The sequence below is a fragment of the Polyodon spathula genome, unplaced genomic scaffold, assembly GCF_017654505.1.
Source record: "Polyodon spathula isolate WHYD16114869_AA unplaced genomic scaffold, ASM1765450v1 scaffolds_3978, whole genome shotgun sequence".
NCBI lineage: Eukaryota > Metazoa > Chordata > Actinopteri > Acipenseriformes > Polyodontidae > Polyodon > Polyodon spathula.
Genome location: NW_024475435.1, coordinates 196 through 16,525, shown reverse-complemented (window position 1 = coordinate 16,525; position 16,330 = coordinate 196). Strand labels below are relative to the sequence as shown.

Sequence of the window (16,330 nt, the reverse complement as noted above, 5' to 3'; positions counted from 1 at the left end):
TCTGATGCCCAAAGAACCCATCTTAAGTTAGCCAAAACAAAATATGGACCAGATTCTACGTTTTAATGAACAAAAGACCAGCGCCGGTACAGATGTTCCTGGGATGGAACAGTGCCGAACTAATGGGATATCTGTTTCCAGTGTGAGTTTTCCCGCTAAATAACGAAACCAAATGATTTCTTTTAAAACAAACCTTTTGTAATGATGGATCTGTACTGCGAAGAAAGATGACAGCAGAGTGACCCGGCTGCATATTCAGCACAGTGCCAATGCTATCGAATGCAATACGGTCAAACACGATGAAAGACGCATCAAGGAGGGAGAAGAGCAGATCAGTCAGTTTCCTCACAATTGAATGAAGCGCACAAAGCCCTTGTGCATGAAAACCGCTACTATATTAAAACTGTAGCAGGGGTTCTTCTTTTCACTGCCCTGCAGTGTTTAGCACAAAGAGGACATGATGAAAGTGAAGAAAGTTTAAATCGTTGGAACTTTCTAGAACTGATTAGTTTAATCAGTGAGCATGATGAACAAAATTCAAAAGAAGTTGAAGTGTGGGCCCAAAAATGCTACCTGCACCCACTCATCAATACAAAATGAACAGGCCTTTCATGAGAAAGCTGTGAATGAAAGATTTCTGGGATTCCAGGCTGCAGAGTCTTTGAATGCAAAATAACTGCTCAGATCGAGCTAAAGAGCTTATCTGATACTCGGTGGGCATGCCAGAGCTCAGCTTGCAATGCAATTAAGAAGACCTTTACCCTTGTAGGAGGTTGCTGTCTGAGATTTCTACAACCAGCCCAGGTAATGTGAGGGAGGTAGAAGCCCAAGGTCTACTTCTGCAGCTTAACTTCAAATTTGTCTTCTGTTTGAACCTGTGGCACCCCACTTTACAACCTTTGGGTGTAAAGTTACAGCAGAGTAGTTTTATAGTGCAGCATCCTTTAAGGGGGAGGGACGTGTGGGAAGAAAAAAAATTAAAAAAAAACAAATCCATGCAGTCAGCCAAAAAAATAGTACCATTTGATTTAGTACTAAAGAAATAATTACACAATTTATTTCATGTATTTTTGGAATTTAGGTTACAGACTCTAGAGCTTGATCTAATGCAAGTGGGGAGTTAGGAGACAGTATACTTGTGTGGAACTCGATGTTGTTTCGTATTGTAATGACTTCAGTTGCAGTATTGGTGTTTCCTCCGGCAACGAGGGATTTGCAGTTTACAACGCAGACGGGAGTTTCCCTGGGTGAAGGGCGAAGCGGCATTTTCCAGCCTCCACACGCCCTAGCCACGTACAGGCCTGCTACGTTTTTTTTTTACTCTAGCAAAACAATTATGTTAGTGATTCGGACCTACGTGTTTATATTCCTACGTGTTTAGATAAGCATATACGATTCTATATATATCTATATATATATATATAGTATTCGATAGAGATATAGCTAACGGGAATATGTATAAGAGTACTGTTCTGTTGTTTGACTGTCGTTTTTTTAAAAAGTGATTATAGCAATTTTAATATAAGTGTATTAGGTTTGCTTTGAAATAGTCAGGGGAAAAGTAAACCGGTCATATTTTTTAAGCAAACGGTTAATTAATATAACTTACCGTTTAGTTTTGAAGGCAGCATAAGTTTTCTTTGCCCTTAGAGGGTATTAAATAGTTTACTTTCATTTGTTTTTTTTCTGTCTTAGACTTTGCAGTGGGTGTGTATTGTTTAGAATGTCAATTTAACGTGGTACCGGGTATGGTGTTTAATTGGTGCATTTTCTATATTCATGAACATGAACTGTAGGGAACGCCTTATTTCCATTAGTTGTGCAGTAAACCTTGAAGGGTGGGGAAACCTATCTATTTGCTTTACAGTACTGTGTCATCTTCTTTATTTATAGTCCTAGAGCAGTGGATAAATATAACAATCTTTGCTTTGGGTGGAGGCATCGCCATAAATAGAAATTAAACATAATCAAGAGTACCCAGAAACCCCATTGCTTCAAATATTGTTACTTTTAGCAGGCAGGGGTTACACTGCCGAACCTATGTTGCCTAAGAAATCAACACAATTAGAAGAATTCCGCAGATTAGGAAATCAAGTAAAAAGTAGATTTGTTTGGATCAATATTATTATTTTTATGTTTTAAGCATAACTTTCATATCAATGGACAAAAACTGGAGTTGAAAACAGTAACATATTTTAGTTTACTAATTGGTAACTTTGGAATAATAGCCTAGGTTATTTGCACTGAAATACAGTATAACAGTGGTCACTATCAGACATATTCGGGAGTTTAACGAAAAACAGAATCAGAAATAATAATCGTATATAATCGAGTCTTAGAGCTTAATTTATCTTGTTATAGGTTTTCATCCGTGTACCTCAAAATTCAAACCTCATAGACCATCTTGAAACCGCCTTGCGCTCCCCGCGTTCAAATATACTAGAGTCGGCCTGAGCAATTGTATGACAGAATGCAGTATTTGGGCAGGGATTTTCTTCCACCTGTGATGTTATACTTCTTGGCAGATGTCATTAAGACAGTGAATTTCACTGTGAGTAGCTGCACAAACTTCTTCAAATCCAATACCAATCCCTTCTAATGCTAAAAGAAAACTAAAACAGTTTCTTCCGGTACACAGTCGCACTCAGCCTACTCAGCGTTTGTCGGTCGGGTGCAGGTAAAGACTGTTCAGGTTCCATAACAAGGTAGAGCCGGCGAGTGCGGGGGGCGAAGCTATGAATTGCGCCAATTGGAGGATTTCGTAAAAGTATCATACATATTTAACCCAGTTAACACTAAGCCAGAGACACCGTGGAGAGTGTGCTAGGCGCAGTGGAATCACAGAAATGTCTGTCAGGAACACAGGACCCCTCTGGCCTCTCGTAATTCGCACAGAGTCCGCCTTAACGCACTGGTATTGGGCAGTGTTGCAATCGAGCGCCACACACAGTGGGCCCGGTGGCTTCAGAAGTGACTGTCTTCACGTTCTTGTGAGCAAGGTAAAAAGGTTGTGATTTTTTGGTGGAATGGTTGCCGCATTATAATATTCTGGACTGTTGGTGTGTAAAAGGTAGAATTTTGCTGTGAGGTTTCTGCGTACTTTTCAAAAAAAACCTTGTGACATGGAGCAGGATTCTTAATACCTACTCATCTAGGAATAAGTGTTGGAAGATACCACTTAGATTAAAATGAAATGGGTAGAAAAATACAGACCTTTATAGTTTAAACAAGAACATGGAGAGATTTACACGACACATCAATGCCCCCCTATTATGATAAAAAACAGTTACAAAAAAAAGACATGATATCTATAGTATTACAAAATCTAATCACCAGGCCTTCGAGTATCCCCGCACACCCTTGGCATGCTGATAGTAATGATGGTACAGAGTTGTAATAATCCAGCTGAGTTATATACCTGGCAAGCTGGTATGTAAGCAATAGGGCACTCAGGATGTGTTGAAACTATAATATCAACAGGCCCCGCGAGCGATGCAATGGCTTGAGGCGGAGCGAGTGGCTTCAGGCTGCCGGGGGCCTGGTGTATTATAAATAAAATAATTATTAGTATTCTTATTTTATATAATAATAAGCTTTATTTAAGTGGCCACTTTCATCACGAAACACCTGTACAAGATACAGTCTAGGGTGTGTGAACTTTGTATCAGCTGCAGAGTCACTTACAAGAAAGTCTCACCCAAAAGACAGAGCACAAGAAGATTAAGTGACTTGCTCAGGGTCACAAAATGAGTCAATGACTGAGCTGGGATTTGAAACGGGGACCTCCTGGTTACAAGCTGCTTTTAACATTTTACACAGATATTGAGGTGCAACGCCCTGAATGCCGCTATTCGATTAGAAAAATAGGGTAACCAACTAACTGAAAAAAAAAAACCAACAAAGAAAATAGGGGTTTTTGTGTATTTGAGTAGTTATACTTTGTGTTGGGATTCTTGGGTGGTCAGCATTGTATAGTATGTAAAAATTAGTGCCATTTGATCATGACAGAGCCCAATATGAGTCTGACTTTTAATCATTCAGATCCTTCCCCACTAGACCTTGCTAACAGTAACAGGTGAGACTGGAGAGCTGTTGTTATTATTTAGTTATTTATTTAAAAATCGTCCTTCTTATCAGGGTTAGTAAGGGGGTTGGGTCATTACCAGATTTGTGCTGCCGCTTCCAGTAGACGAGAAATATGATTTGTATTATGATACCCAGTTGTATCAAACTGACTGCAGTTAAGGTGGAAAACATGGGAGAATGACTGGGGTGTTAAGACAACCATTTAAAACAATCTTGCAGGGACGCAAAAGAGATGATACCATTGTACCTGCGACAACTGTGTGGAGAGAAAGGTACGGCAGGAATGCGGAAAACATTATAATACTCGCACCAAGACCAAACCAGTGCGCAGAGGGTGAGACCTGTGGCACAGGAGGGCGGAGATGCGAAGGCCAGAGACGAACTCACAGGAGGGGCCCTGCGCAGCGGGCCACACACCTCCATGTTAACCCTTCAAAGTTCTTTTTTAAGGCGATCCAAATATTTTTTAAAAAGCTTGACAAAGTTTAGATATATTTTAACTATCAGATGGGGAGGGTAATTCTTAGTTCCGGGAGACGCAGCACAGAGTGATCAGTGATCAGAATGGCGAGTTTGATTGATCTGAATACTTACTTTTGCTTTTTCACTACTTACCATTAGTGTTTATTCTAGACTCCTTCAATCTCAAGCACACTTGGGTTCAACATCTACATAAATCTTGTATGTTTTGTTTTTTGCAATAAATTCCATATGTTGCTTTTTTTTTTTGCTAGTAGTGTTAAGAACATAAGAAAATAAGAAAGTTTACAAACGAGAGGAGGCCATTCGGCCCATCTTGCTCGTTTGGTTGTTAGTAGCTTTATTGATCCCAAAATTTCATCAAGCAGTTTCTTGAAGGATCCAAGGGTGTCAGCTTCAACAACATTAACTGGGGAGTTGATTCCAGACCCTCACAATTCTCTGTGTAAAAAAGTGCCTCCTATTTTCTGTTCTGAATGCCCTTTTTTCTAAACTCCATTTGTGACCCCTGGTCCTTGTTTCTTTTTTCAGGCTGAAAAAAGTCCCTTGGGTCCACACTGTCAATACCTTTTAGAATTTTGAATGCTTGAATTAGGTCGCACCGTAGTCTTCTTTGTTCAAGACTGAACAGAACAGATTCAATTCTTTTAGCCTGTCTGCATATGACATGCCTTTTTTAAGCCCGGAATAATTCTGGTCGCTCTTCTTTGCACTCTTCTAGAGCATCAATATCTTTTTTTATAGCGAGGTGATCAGAACTGTACACAATATTCAAGATGAGGTCTTACTAATGCATTGTACAGTTTTAACATTACTTCCCTTGATTTAAATTCAACACTTTTCACAATGTTTCCGAGTATCTTGTTACCCTTTTTTTCTACCTTCCCCACATTGCCTAGATGAAGGCCAATTCTGAGTCAACAAAAAAACTCCTAGGTCTTTTTCATAGATATCTTCTTCAATTTCATTATCTCCCATATGATATTCATAATGTACATTTTTCTTTCCTGCGTGCAGTACCTTACAATTTTATCTATTACAAGTCATTTGCCATGTATATGCCCAGTAATGATTCTTGTCTAGATAATTTTGAACAACTTTTGCTGCTGCAATGATGTGTGCCTTTGTAAAAAAGTGCCGACCCATGGAATTTATACCAATGTGTGACCTCCGTTTTTTTGAACCACTCCACTTCAGATTATTTTCACAATCCCATCCATTTTATATAAATGAATGTAATTTACAGCAGAGTGTGTATAACACAGTGTTGAGTATAATACCCCTGGCGCAAGCTTTTCTAGTTAATGTCAAGTACAGCGCTTGTAATAACACGTTGTGCGGGCTATAAACTGGGAAAGGCTTGTATAGTTAATGGTGACTGTATGTAGTATGCTAGTGAGGGCAATGTAAAAAAATTGTAGGGTTTGAATGCCTTTCCTCTATCAGCAGTTTGTTACGTTTGAAGCCTTGCCGGTCTCAGTTTTGGCACAATGGCGTTATATCATATCATATATATATATATATATAATATATATATAAATAGATATATATTAATATATATATATATAAGTGGGGGATTATCTAACCTTGCCCATTCAAATTTTCACGTTAGTGTTTGCCTTTGTTTTGTTTTTGTTGTTTTTTCCTATTTGTGGACTCTCTGACAGTGAAAGATGCCTTCCTGTGTGAGTAAACAACCTGATGGAAGTGGAGTGAACCCATCAATTAGATTCCTCACTGATTTGAATCAGTCAAACTACTGTAACTTCAGTCTGTCTCCGTTCCTAGTGCGGGTGCGGGATCCAGCGACATGACACAAATACGCCACCCACTGTCTCTACACCTTACCTTGCACAGTCATAACCCCCTGATGAAATTCATAACAAAGGATGCTTGGTTAATGACCCCAAGTAGGCCACGGGTTGTATCGGGCACTTAAAGCACAAAGGCTGCTGTTAACTTTACCCCAGTAGGGCACAGGTAGGGCACTAAGCCCTTCATAAACCTTGAATGAAAGGAAACTGCTGAATAGACGTAAACAGGGGGCAGGACAAAGCCCTGCTAAAAATGTATTGTTTTGGTTTTAGAACAGGTGAATTTCGGGTTGCATCTGATAAATGTATTATTGTGGGTTTATTTAATGAATGGTTTGTGGAGATTGTATTGTATGATTTTAAAAGTATTGTTAAACACAGGTGAATGTATTGTAATGTAAATGTATTGTTGTACAGTTAAATGTGTGTATGGCAGAGGCGATTGTTAGCAGCTCTTCTCTGCCAGACAATCTCATGAGAATGTGTGGTCGGCAGCTGGTGATTATTGATAAATCACTTTGTGAAAAGAAAACTAGTGTGTAGAATAGTGACCCCACCTACGGTGGTTTATTGTAATTTAATTTGTTGCTAACTCCAGAGAGGGTCTGTGGTAAGGATGGATGTCAACTGGCCAGGCTGTTGTATTTTTTTTTTAGGAAGAGGATCAGGGAGACACAGGTTGGTAGCGCTGGTGCGCACGTTTAATTATAAATAAACAGAAAACAGAAACACTTTCACTAAACAAAACAGCACATTGGCCAAAATAAACAGACAAAACAGACAAGGAACAAACAAACAAGTATCTTGCTGGTGTATCGTAGCGATTGTTAATTCTCTTTATGTTTCTCTCCTATTCATGACTCCTGTTCCACCTCTGAACACACCAACCCTGAGTGAGTGAAACAATGCATCTTGTGATGCAGCTGTACCGAGACTCAATTGCTAATCAATCATTCACGTGAATCCCGGTGTCACAGGAGGAAATTACGTTAGGCTGGGAAATACGTTAGGTTGCCGTTTTAGAGCTTAAAGGCAAGGTTAAGCCGTCAACTTTCTGTCTGTGTACTTTTATTCAGAACAGACTTATTGCGTTGTTTCCAATATGTCTAGTAATTTGTTTTACTCTTAATGTTGTCAGGATCTTTGTTAAAAGCTACATTATATGTGGTAAACATTGGAAACACGTCATTGTAATATTAATAACACATTTTTCATATTATTAATAACATGTTTTCTATTATTAGTTAACGATAGATCAATTTTAGTGCTTCGACCTTGGACAAGTACAGTATCGCTTGGCTACTTTCTTTTCTAGGTTTTCTTCGTACAATATCTTTGCCGGTAATCGTTGAAAGAGCTAGAGAGTACCACCCTGATCCATGCTTATTTTGTATATGGGTTTGACCTTGACGCCCGAACAGCAAGCAGCCAGAAAAAAAAAATGATCATTTGTCAGGCAATTTATTTATTTTTATGTGGGCAAATTATCTTTTGTGTTTTAAAAAAATTTGATAATAAACGTTCTAATACAACATATTATCTATTATTTAATAATAGGTGTTAAGTTTAATTCCCAGTTTACAAAGCCGTGGCAAACTCTCAGCAGAGTTGTCATTTTAAAATTTGGAAATCAACTCGCCCAGGCCACTGGATATATTATAGTTAGGTTTTTGTCTCAACAAATAATAAGTGACGTGAAAAATTAAATAATTGTGATATTTGTAGTGTGGACATTGCATTGTTACTGAATGTCTTGTGATTTATGTTACGTGCTAGTTTTCTTACTGCGCGTCATACGACCAGTGTTTTGAAAGCTATCGTTTTGAATCGCCACGATAGTTTAAAGCTTTAGACACTTATCTTGCGTCGCAGAGCTTAATTGTGTATAGTAGTTTCTGTTTTCAAGCAGTGAAATTTCACTCGAGAGATTTAGAAACTGACTGGACATCAAATGTAGGACGAAAGCCACTTTCATACATTTCCAAACGAATGAAATTCTGCAAAAATGTAATATTCTCCTAACAGTATGTGAAAGACATTCACTATAAAAAAGCTATTGTACAACAGTGTGATTCCATGTTTACATTTCTTGAGAAGAGACCGTTTTGATGTGGTGGGGTATGTGCTTTTTTTCAAGCAGTGAAATTCTTCACTGAGTGATTTAGAACTGCACTAGAATACCAACAATCGTATTCCCCTTGTTCTTACTTACCATCCTTTGACCAAAAAATAACAAAACACATCATACAACCCAAAAGTTGTTTAGTTCGTCAAAGAAAGAAGGAAGTCCTGTCTACAGCTAATTTCAATAATCCTCCTCGAGGTTAAGAAAAAAGGACAAAAATAAGAGAGATTGCGTCCACAGTAACTTGACCCCAAATTTCTCACATGTCCTAAGGGTAGTTTCATGGAACGCCTGCAAGGCAGATGGAATGGGTGGGTTGGGGGGACTTGGGCGACAGAAGTGGTTGTGACAATAACTGGAAGCCCGACAGGGGACTGGTCCCTACTCTGAGAGGTCCGCCGCTAGTGGTTTGAGTGGTTGTGGGGAGGAGGGGAACATGGATAGAGGAAATCAACCCTCCTCAGTGAGCGGACCTCGTCCCAGCAGTCTTGCTGGTGGTAGGGAGACAGTGGTACCCCGGGGGAATGGAATGCTTGTGGGACTTGGGCGACAGAGTGTTAGTGACAAAGTGGAACAGACAGGACTGGTCCCCTACTCTGAAGGTCCGCTAGCTGCTTGAGCGGTTGTGGAGAGTAGGGGACAACATGGATAGAGGAAATCCCCCCGAGGGTGGGTTATATAGGGTTGTGGAGGGTTTTTTTTTTTTTAAGGAGACGGCGTTTTTTTCCGGTTGAGTCGTTTAGATTAGGAGTTAGAGCTCGCTGTATGATGAGGCTTAACAAGGGCAGGGCACGAGCTGCGAAAAAAAGAATAGTCTAGTGGCCTGTAGGGATGGAGAGCGGGGGACGTGGCTTGGGGTCCCTCTGGACTCGAGAATATGGGCTGGGGGAAGGAAAAGGAGCCAGGCCCGGGCTGGGGGAGGCGGGGAGTACTGTGAGCTGGGGGAGTGTGTTTGTTGTTGTGTGAAGGACCTCACTCCCCCCAGGGAGAAGAGCCCTGTCCTTGGCGGGACCCAATGCGAGGGTGTGAGGTGTGCGGTGATGGGGTGATTTTTGTGATTTGATGGTTGAATTGTTGAGATGAAGTTTTGATTTTTTTTGTTTGGGTTGTTGTGATTGATTTGAGGAAGAAGAAAAAGAGAAGGGCACAAGGAGGGGGAAGAAGACCGGAGAAGCGGAAGGAAAAGAAGAAGAGGCGGAGGACCAACACAAATTGTGAAAGACGAGCAGGACATAGCGCACAACTAGAAATAGGCACGGAAAGAGAGATTGCCAGAGGGTTCGCACCAGAGGAGGATCTTACACCGGGGTGCTGCACAAAACCCCATCCCAGCCAAACTGGCAAAGAGCACAATGCAAGGTATTCCCGGAGCAGTGGGGACAGCTGTGCTTGAATCAACCCAGACGGCAAGAGGATATCCCTAAAAGCGTCCGTCGCGTCCCTGCCCCAGCGAAATTACCGCCCGAATATGACAGTAAGGCAGGACGGCTTGGTTGTCGTGGGTGTAAATGGCTGAGAGGAGTGAGAAGGAGAGAAAGCAGAGGCGGAGGGCCTTTTACGGTTGTCCCTGAACTACGCGCAATTAAGGTACCATGCAACAGGTCACGCTTTTGTTTGGTGCGTGTCTTGTAAGTACATTCACGAGCAACACAGTATGTTAAGGGAAGCAAAAATCCAGCAATTTAAATCCATGATACTTTTGCTGGCTTAGTTAAAGGAATAGTATATTGCCTTGGCATGCAATCAAAGGCAACTAAGCTGTATCTTCGTGAAACAAGACGGGCACTTAGCTGATCGCTTCGTGGCACATCAGAGAAGTATACGAATTAACAAACTCTCCCTTTCCTGTCACCAGACATGTGAACAGAGGATGAAGTCCACATATATGAGGACACAACAAGTTTGTGAGGATAGTCTCATTGTTATGGAACTCATGGGGCAGGGAAGCAAAACAAAAGAAATTGGGCACTTTGGAAGCCATTGTGGCATATGAAATTCTATTCCGAGATCCCTTTACATCATTCAACGATTCTGGAATCTGGTTTGAAAGACACTTGTTTTTTCTTTTTATATCAACTTCTCGAAGTAGGTAGTTAAGTAGTTTTTGTTTGGTTTTTTGTTTTTTTGTTTTTTGTTTTTTGTATTGCAGGTCGAATGGAAGGACTGATAATTGAGTTGTAATCAATGATGCTCCACCTTTTACAGTAACACAATGACCTCTTGTTTTAGTTTTCTTGTATTCATATATATATATTAATATATATATTATATATCTCTATATATACTATATTATATGAAAAATACGCCTCCCACCACACATACAAAGACCTGCCTGGGAAGTTACCAAAGAGAAAATCAATCAATTCTGGACCCACCTCCTTTTCCAGCTACTGGCCCCCCACCAAAACTCTCAGCGCTGGTTTAGACGGATGCGGGCTTCTTAAGTGGACTTTTTTTAAAATTTTTTTTTGTTTGGGGGGGTGGGGGCGGGGGGTGTGTGTTCCTTATGACTGGGTACTGGTAAGACTTCCTAAAAAAATTTTCGGTTTCTCCAGCAAGTTTTTTTGTGACAGGAATAATCCTTTCCTTCCCATACCCACCCTTACACCTTATGTTTAGCTTGTCGCCGGTTTTGTGGTGTATATTTAAAATTGTGTCATGTCTGTGTTTGTGTTCCTAATAAGAGTAAAGGTGTTTTTTTGTTATTGGAGACCTGTATCCAGACGCATTAGTTATGACTGTGGTTGTACAATGAATGCTGTATCATAACTCCATTATCTTCCTGCTTCTTTCTATTGATTTCCTGCGAATTGTGTTTTGGTGTACAACATTAAGTTTAACAAAAATCAGCCCCCATTACCACGAGCATATTTCTCCCCCAGCGTTTTCAATCATCGTCTCCCCGTCAAAACGTCGCCCCCTGTGCTCTGGCCCTTTTATCTTTTCTGAACACCACAACTATCTGAGGTGGGGGGACTTGTTGTCCCCCGGTGCGGGCTCCGCGGCCGAATTGAAGGATACTACATTAAATTACATCCACCCTTAGTACACACTTCTTTGCTTCCCCCCAAGTCTATATTGGCATGTCCTCCGGCGCCAGTTGTTTTTTTTCAAGAAACTACACCATTTGGTAGAATACGGATTTTCACTATGCATAGTACATCAATTATCCCGACAAAGTACTGTTTTCAACTATGTATTTACAAGCCCCTCGTGTCCGGGCCCAAACGCGCAGCCCCCAGTTCTCCAGCGACCCGACGGAGCGCCGCCCCACTCTCCCGTCCAGTATAATAAATCTCACACCAGACACTACCTTCAGCCCATATCCCAGCTTCAGGGGTACCTATGCAAATTCCATTGTACAATGCAGAGCGATTCCAATGTGTCTTTGTATCAGACCTACAGCCGTGCCCCGATTAACACCATATGAAATCTTGGCATAGCAGGAGTAAACTGTGGGAATATGCAGAGAAGAATAATATTTGTTAAAATGAAGGTGAATTCTAAAATAACAGGAATCTCCGACCTTCATACGTCATTATTTATCAAACACGGTGTTTAAATTGTGTTTAGATATATAGAGATAGTAGAATTAATCTATGATTATATAATATATATAAATATATAAGCGATTACAATTCACAATAGGATACCATGAATTTTTTCTTGAAGCACCTGGCAATCGGATCACCGTCATTTTCTAGTGGTAGCTGTAATTCTTTCATGAAAGATAAAACTAAACACGTATTAAAAGGAAGTGTGAAAACAGCCTTTACACATTGCACCTTCTGCAAATAACTGAAATCTCCATTCCCAAGCGGTAGCTCTGTAATTCAAGTGGGAGAACATCCTTATATTCATTCGGCTCTGGGCGAGAAATGTTCAAGAGTTTGTGTTTATTTAAGAGCAGATACTTCCTCACAGTAAATTAACTGGATTCAGGTAGTGCCAAGTCAGCCCATTAACATTATTTAATTATGCTTTTCCTTCTCGTACAATGGAAATCCCAGTTATGGAATCTTTCAAGCCTTTAACTGAGCAGTAAGGGCAGGGTCGGCAGTATCCACAGGATCTCATGTGATAGAAATCCTGGCAGTAAGTGGTCTGAAGGGTCCAGTTGTGGGGGGTAGGGGGTAGTCACGCTAGCAGATGCAGTAAGGAAGGGTCGGCAGTTAGGATCACAGGGTCTCAGTGGCCTGAAAGCAGGTCCGTGTGGGGGGGTCAAGCTGTAGTTAAGGTGTAGCAGATGCAGTAAGCAGGGTCGCCGTATCACAGGGTACAGTGTGATTAGAATCTGGCAGTCCATGATGGAGGAAGGTGTCAGTGTGGGGGTCAGGGATGTAAGGAACGGTTAGCAGATGCAGTAAGGCATGGGTACAGTATCACCGGGTCTCAGGTGACAGAATCTGCATTCAGGGTGCGGAAGGGTCCAGTGGGGGGGCAGGGGTCTGTAGCCTAAGCGTCTAGCCGATGAAGTAATGGGGGGGTCGCATCACACAGGGGTCAGTGTGACTTAGAATCCTGGCAGTTCAAGTGGCTCCTTAAGGGTCCAGCTGGGGGGGTGCAGTGGCTGTAGTAAGGTCTAGCTGATGCAGTAAGGCAGGGTCGCAGTATCACGGGGTCTCAGTGTGATAGAATCCTGGCAGTTCAGTGGCTGAAGGGTCCAGTGTGGGGGGTCAGTGGCTGTAGTAAGGTCTAGCAGATGCAGTAAGGCAGGGTTGCAGCGTAAACATGTGGTCTCTCAGTGGCTCAAAGGCGTACAGTGGAAGGGCTGGGCGGCCCCTGGAGAGGTGAGGACAGGGGGTGGGGGTGAGGTCCAGTGCTCAGGGCGGACCTCCTGTGGGCCGGGGACAGTGAAAACTTATGTCAGGCATGGTGAAAGAAGAGGAAGAGCCCATATTGCAAGGGTCTCTCCAAGAACACCCTACGACATGCGGAGCAGCGGATTACGGACCGTACGCAAACACTCCCACACTGAACTCCCACACAGTTATTTTCAATAATAAAATTTCCATATTGAATTATTGTATTAGTAGAATAGATCGTGCACCCAGTGTTTGTCATCTGAACTCTGAAGTGCTTCGGAGCGATTGTTAACGTTCTTAGATTCCATCGGGGGAAAAATGGTTGCTGGTTGCAGCTCTATTGAGCTAGCAGTCCATTATGCGTGCTATGTAAAATGACCGTGGGTGGAGGGGGGTTAGCCCAATCGTTCAACCTGAGTCCTTCTCTCTGACTACACGGACAGGTCTGAGAAGGGCCAGAAGGGGGCTCTCTTGACAAATTTGCCCGACGCGCTCGGGAAGTGGTTGGGGTGAATGGTAGGGGTCTCCCACGTGGTGTCTTATCAGATGGCAGAGTGGCCCGCGGGATCACCGGGTACCCTGGGACACCCCACACACCACACACCACACACACACACAACACACACTTTATCAGAAGGTGAATACACAAAAACAAACCAATTTAATGACTGGCTGATACTGCAGCTAGATCTCAGTGTATGAGGACACATTAATATAACACACTACATAATTGCTATTGCTGTATTAAGATGGAATTCTTGGAATAAGACAGGCCATAGTTAAATAGTGTCATATCTAGCTTGGCAAACCTCATTCAGACGCTAGTGCTATCTAGGAATGAAACCCACGTATCTTAAGAATTCACCTTGTTGTGCAAGTCAGATAGCGAGCACTAAAAGAGGAGACTTGATACAGCTGAGTGTTGAAGTTGGACCATCGACCGGGACTGCAAATGTCTGCAACAGTCCTTGTGGCGCATTAGTTGGTATGTTCCTATTGACCAGGAATTGCGGAGTGAGAGTGTGGACCAGACCAACCCTATACAACTATCTGTTCTCTGTGACACCTTAGGGTATCCGTTACTGCCCAGGAAGGGGTTGTCCATCGTGGTCTAGTGCAGCAGGTTCATGGGCCCACATTGCCCACTTCTGTATCTCAGCTGACAGCGTCCATGTAGGGCATGTCCTGTCCTCGAGATTCGGGGGCGCTGCTCCATCCCAACACACTCTCAATCTACCCTGGACTTTGTCTGTCAAATGGGGAGGATTTACAAAACACATCGGAATATTATGATATTGAATCGGGATCGTTCAGAGGACTTCAGATCAATTCAGTCAATCAATAACACAATTCCCTGAAAGCGGATGTACCCCCTCGCTCACCCTGAATGTGTGGGTACTTCATCATGAGCAGCAGCCCCCAGCGTAGGGTGGTAGAGGTGGTCTCAGTCCCTGCAGCAAACAGGTTCCCCACGGTGGCAGCCATGTTTTCCTCGTGGAAATACTTGTTGGAGTTTCTGGCCTCCTGTAAAACAATGAAGGACATCAGTGACAATTCCTTTCCAAGGTGATCCATCAACAGCTTCAAACAGTCAGTGATAAACTGTGCAGGTAAATCTACAACTACAACAGCACCTTCACAAAACTACTGTTAGAAACACAGGCCAAAACAGTTAGAAAACCGAGTAATCAAAAAAACAACCTACACTAATAAAATGAATACACTCAGTGATAAACTGTGCAGGTAAATCTACAACAACGACATTGTAACAAAGCACCTTCACAAAACTACTGTTAGAAACACAGGCCAAAAGAGTTAGAGAACTGAGTAATCGACAAAACAACCTACACTAATAAAACGAATACATACAGTGCTATTGCCCTGATCTAACCCTAACCCTAACCCTACACAATCAGAATACACACAGGTCTAAAAAGTGCTACTGCCCTCCTCTAACCCTAACCCTAACCCTAACCCTACACTAATACAATGAATACACACAGGTCTAAACAGTTTAGTTTTAATAGCACTCCCCATTAGGCCACAGTGTTTGTCCCTTGCCAGTCCCTGATAGTGAGGCTCTGCTGTGCTGATATTACCTCTTCTCTCTGCCTGGAGATGAACGTGTCGATGAAGCTCCTCAGGTCACTGCTGTCCACAGTGTCTTTACGATCCCTATATGTGTTTCTGAAGTACCCCTGCAGCATTATTCCATTTCTATGAACCTTCTTGTGATCGGACAGGAAGAAGCCCAGGAAAGGAAACATGTTATACAGCTGAAAGAGGAAGAGGGGGAGTTTAATGGTGAAAATGTTTGTAATGATTCTCGATTAAAGGATTACTCTACACCAGGGATCTCCAACCCTGGTCCTGTAGAGCCCCAATCCTTGCAGGTTTAGACGTCTTACACCAGTGGCTAAAGATCTGGAGCACTTATTAATCTTGACTAATTAAGCCAATAATTGGTGCAATTAAGCAACTGAGGGCTCGTTTGAAACGAAAACCAGAAGACCCAGTAGCTCTCAGGACCAGGGCTGGAGACCCCTGCTGTACAATGGTCACATTGAAAAAAGAAAGACTGGTTCTCAACCTTTTTCATAACATAACATACGAATAACTAATGCAAATTCAGCCAGATGAGTGGTACAAGTCATTATCTTACAAACTTCAGTGGACGGTTTGTATCGGTATATACAGGGGTTCATTTGTGCCGATGGCAGATCCGATGCCTTTTTGTCTGACAGGTGAGAGTTCAATACAGTTTGTAATGATGAACCGCATGATGATGTCTACAGAAGGTATGGTAATTCAAAGGCATTAAGACCCTGGTGAGCGGTGGCTGGCAAGTGGCTGAAATGGTCGCCAGTTGCCAAACAAGCATCAGGTGCAGCTGGGGGAGGGGAAGGGCTAATTAAGCAGGTAGCAGATAAAAAGGAAAAGGTATGGTTTGGTAAACTGATTATCGGTTATTCACAGGGTAAAAGTGCTTAGCCTTCCCTGATATTAGTTTAGGGTAAAGG

General features: G+C 42.1%; 1 protein-coding gene across 1 annotated transcript; it reads right to left on the bottom strand.

The window, feature by feature from the left end:
* Window positions 1-14,692: 14,692 nt before the first annotated feature.
* On the bottom strand, window positions 14,693-15,586 carry LOC121312566 (cytochrome P450 2K3-like; the record flags this gene model as incomplete). The annotated part of the gene is made up of 2 exons (XM_041244290.1): window positions 14,693-14,834; window positions 15,410-15,586. Coding segments are annotated over 2 exons (319 nt in total), but the record flags the coding sequence as incomplete, so codon positions are not given.
* Window positions 15,587-16,330: the final 744 nt, after the last annotated feature.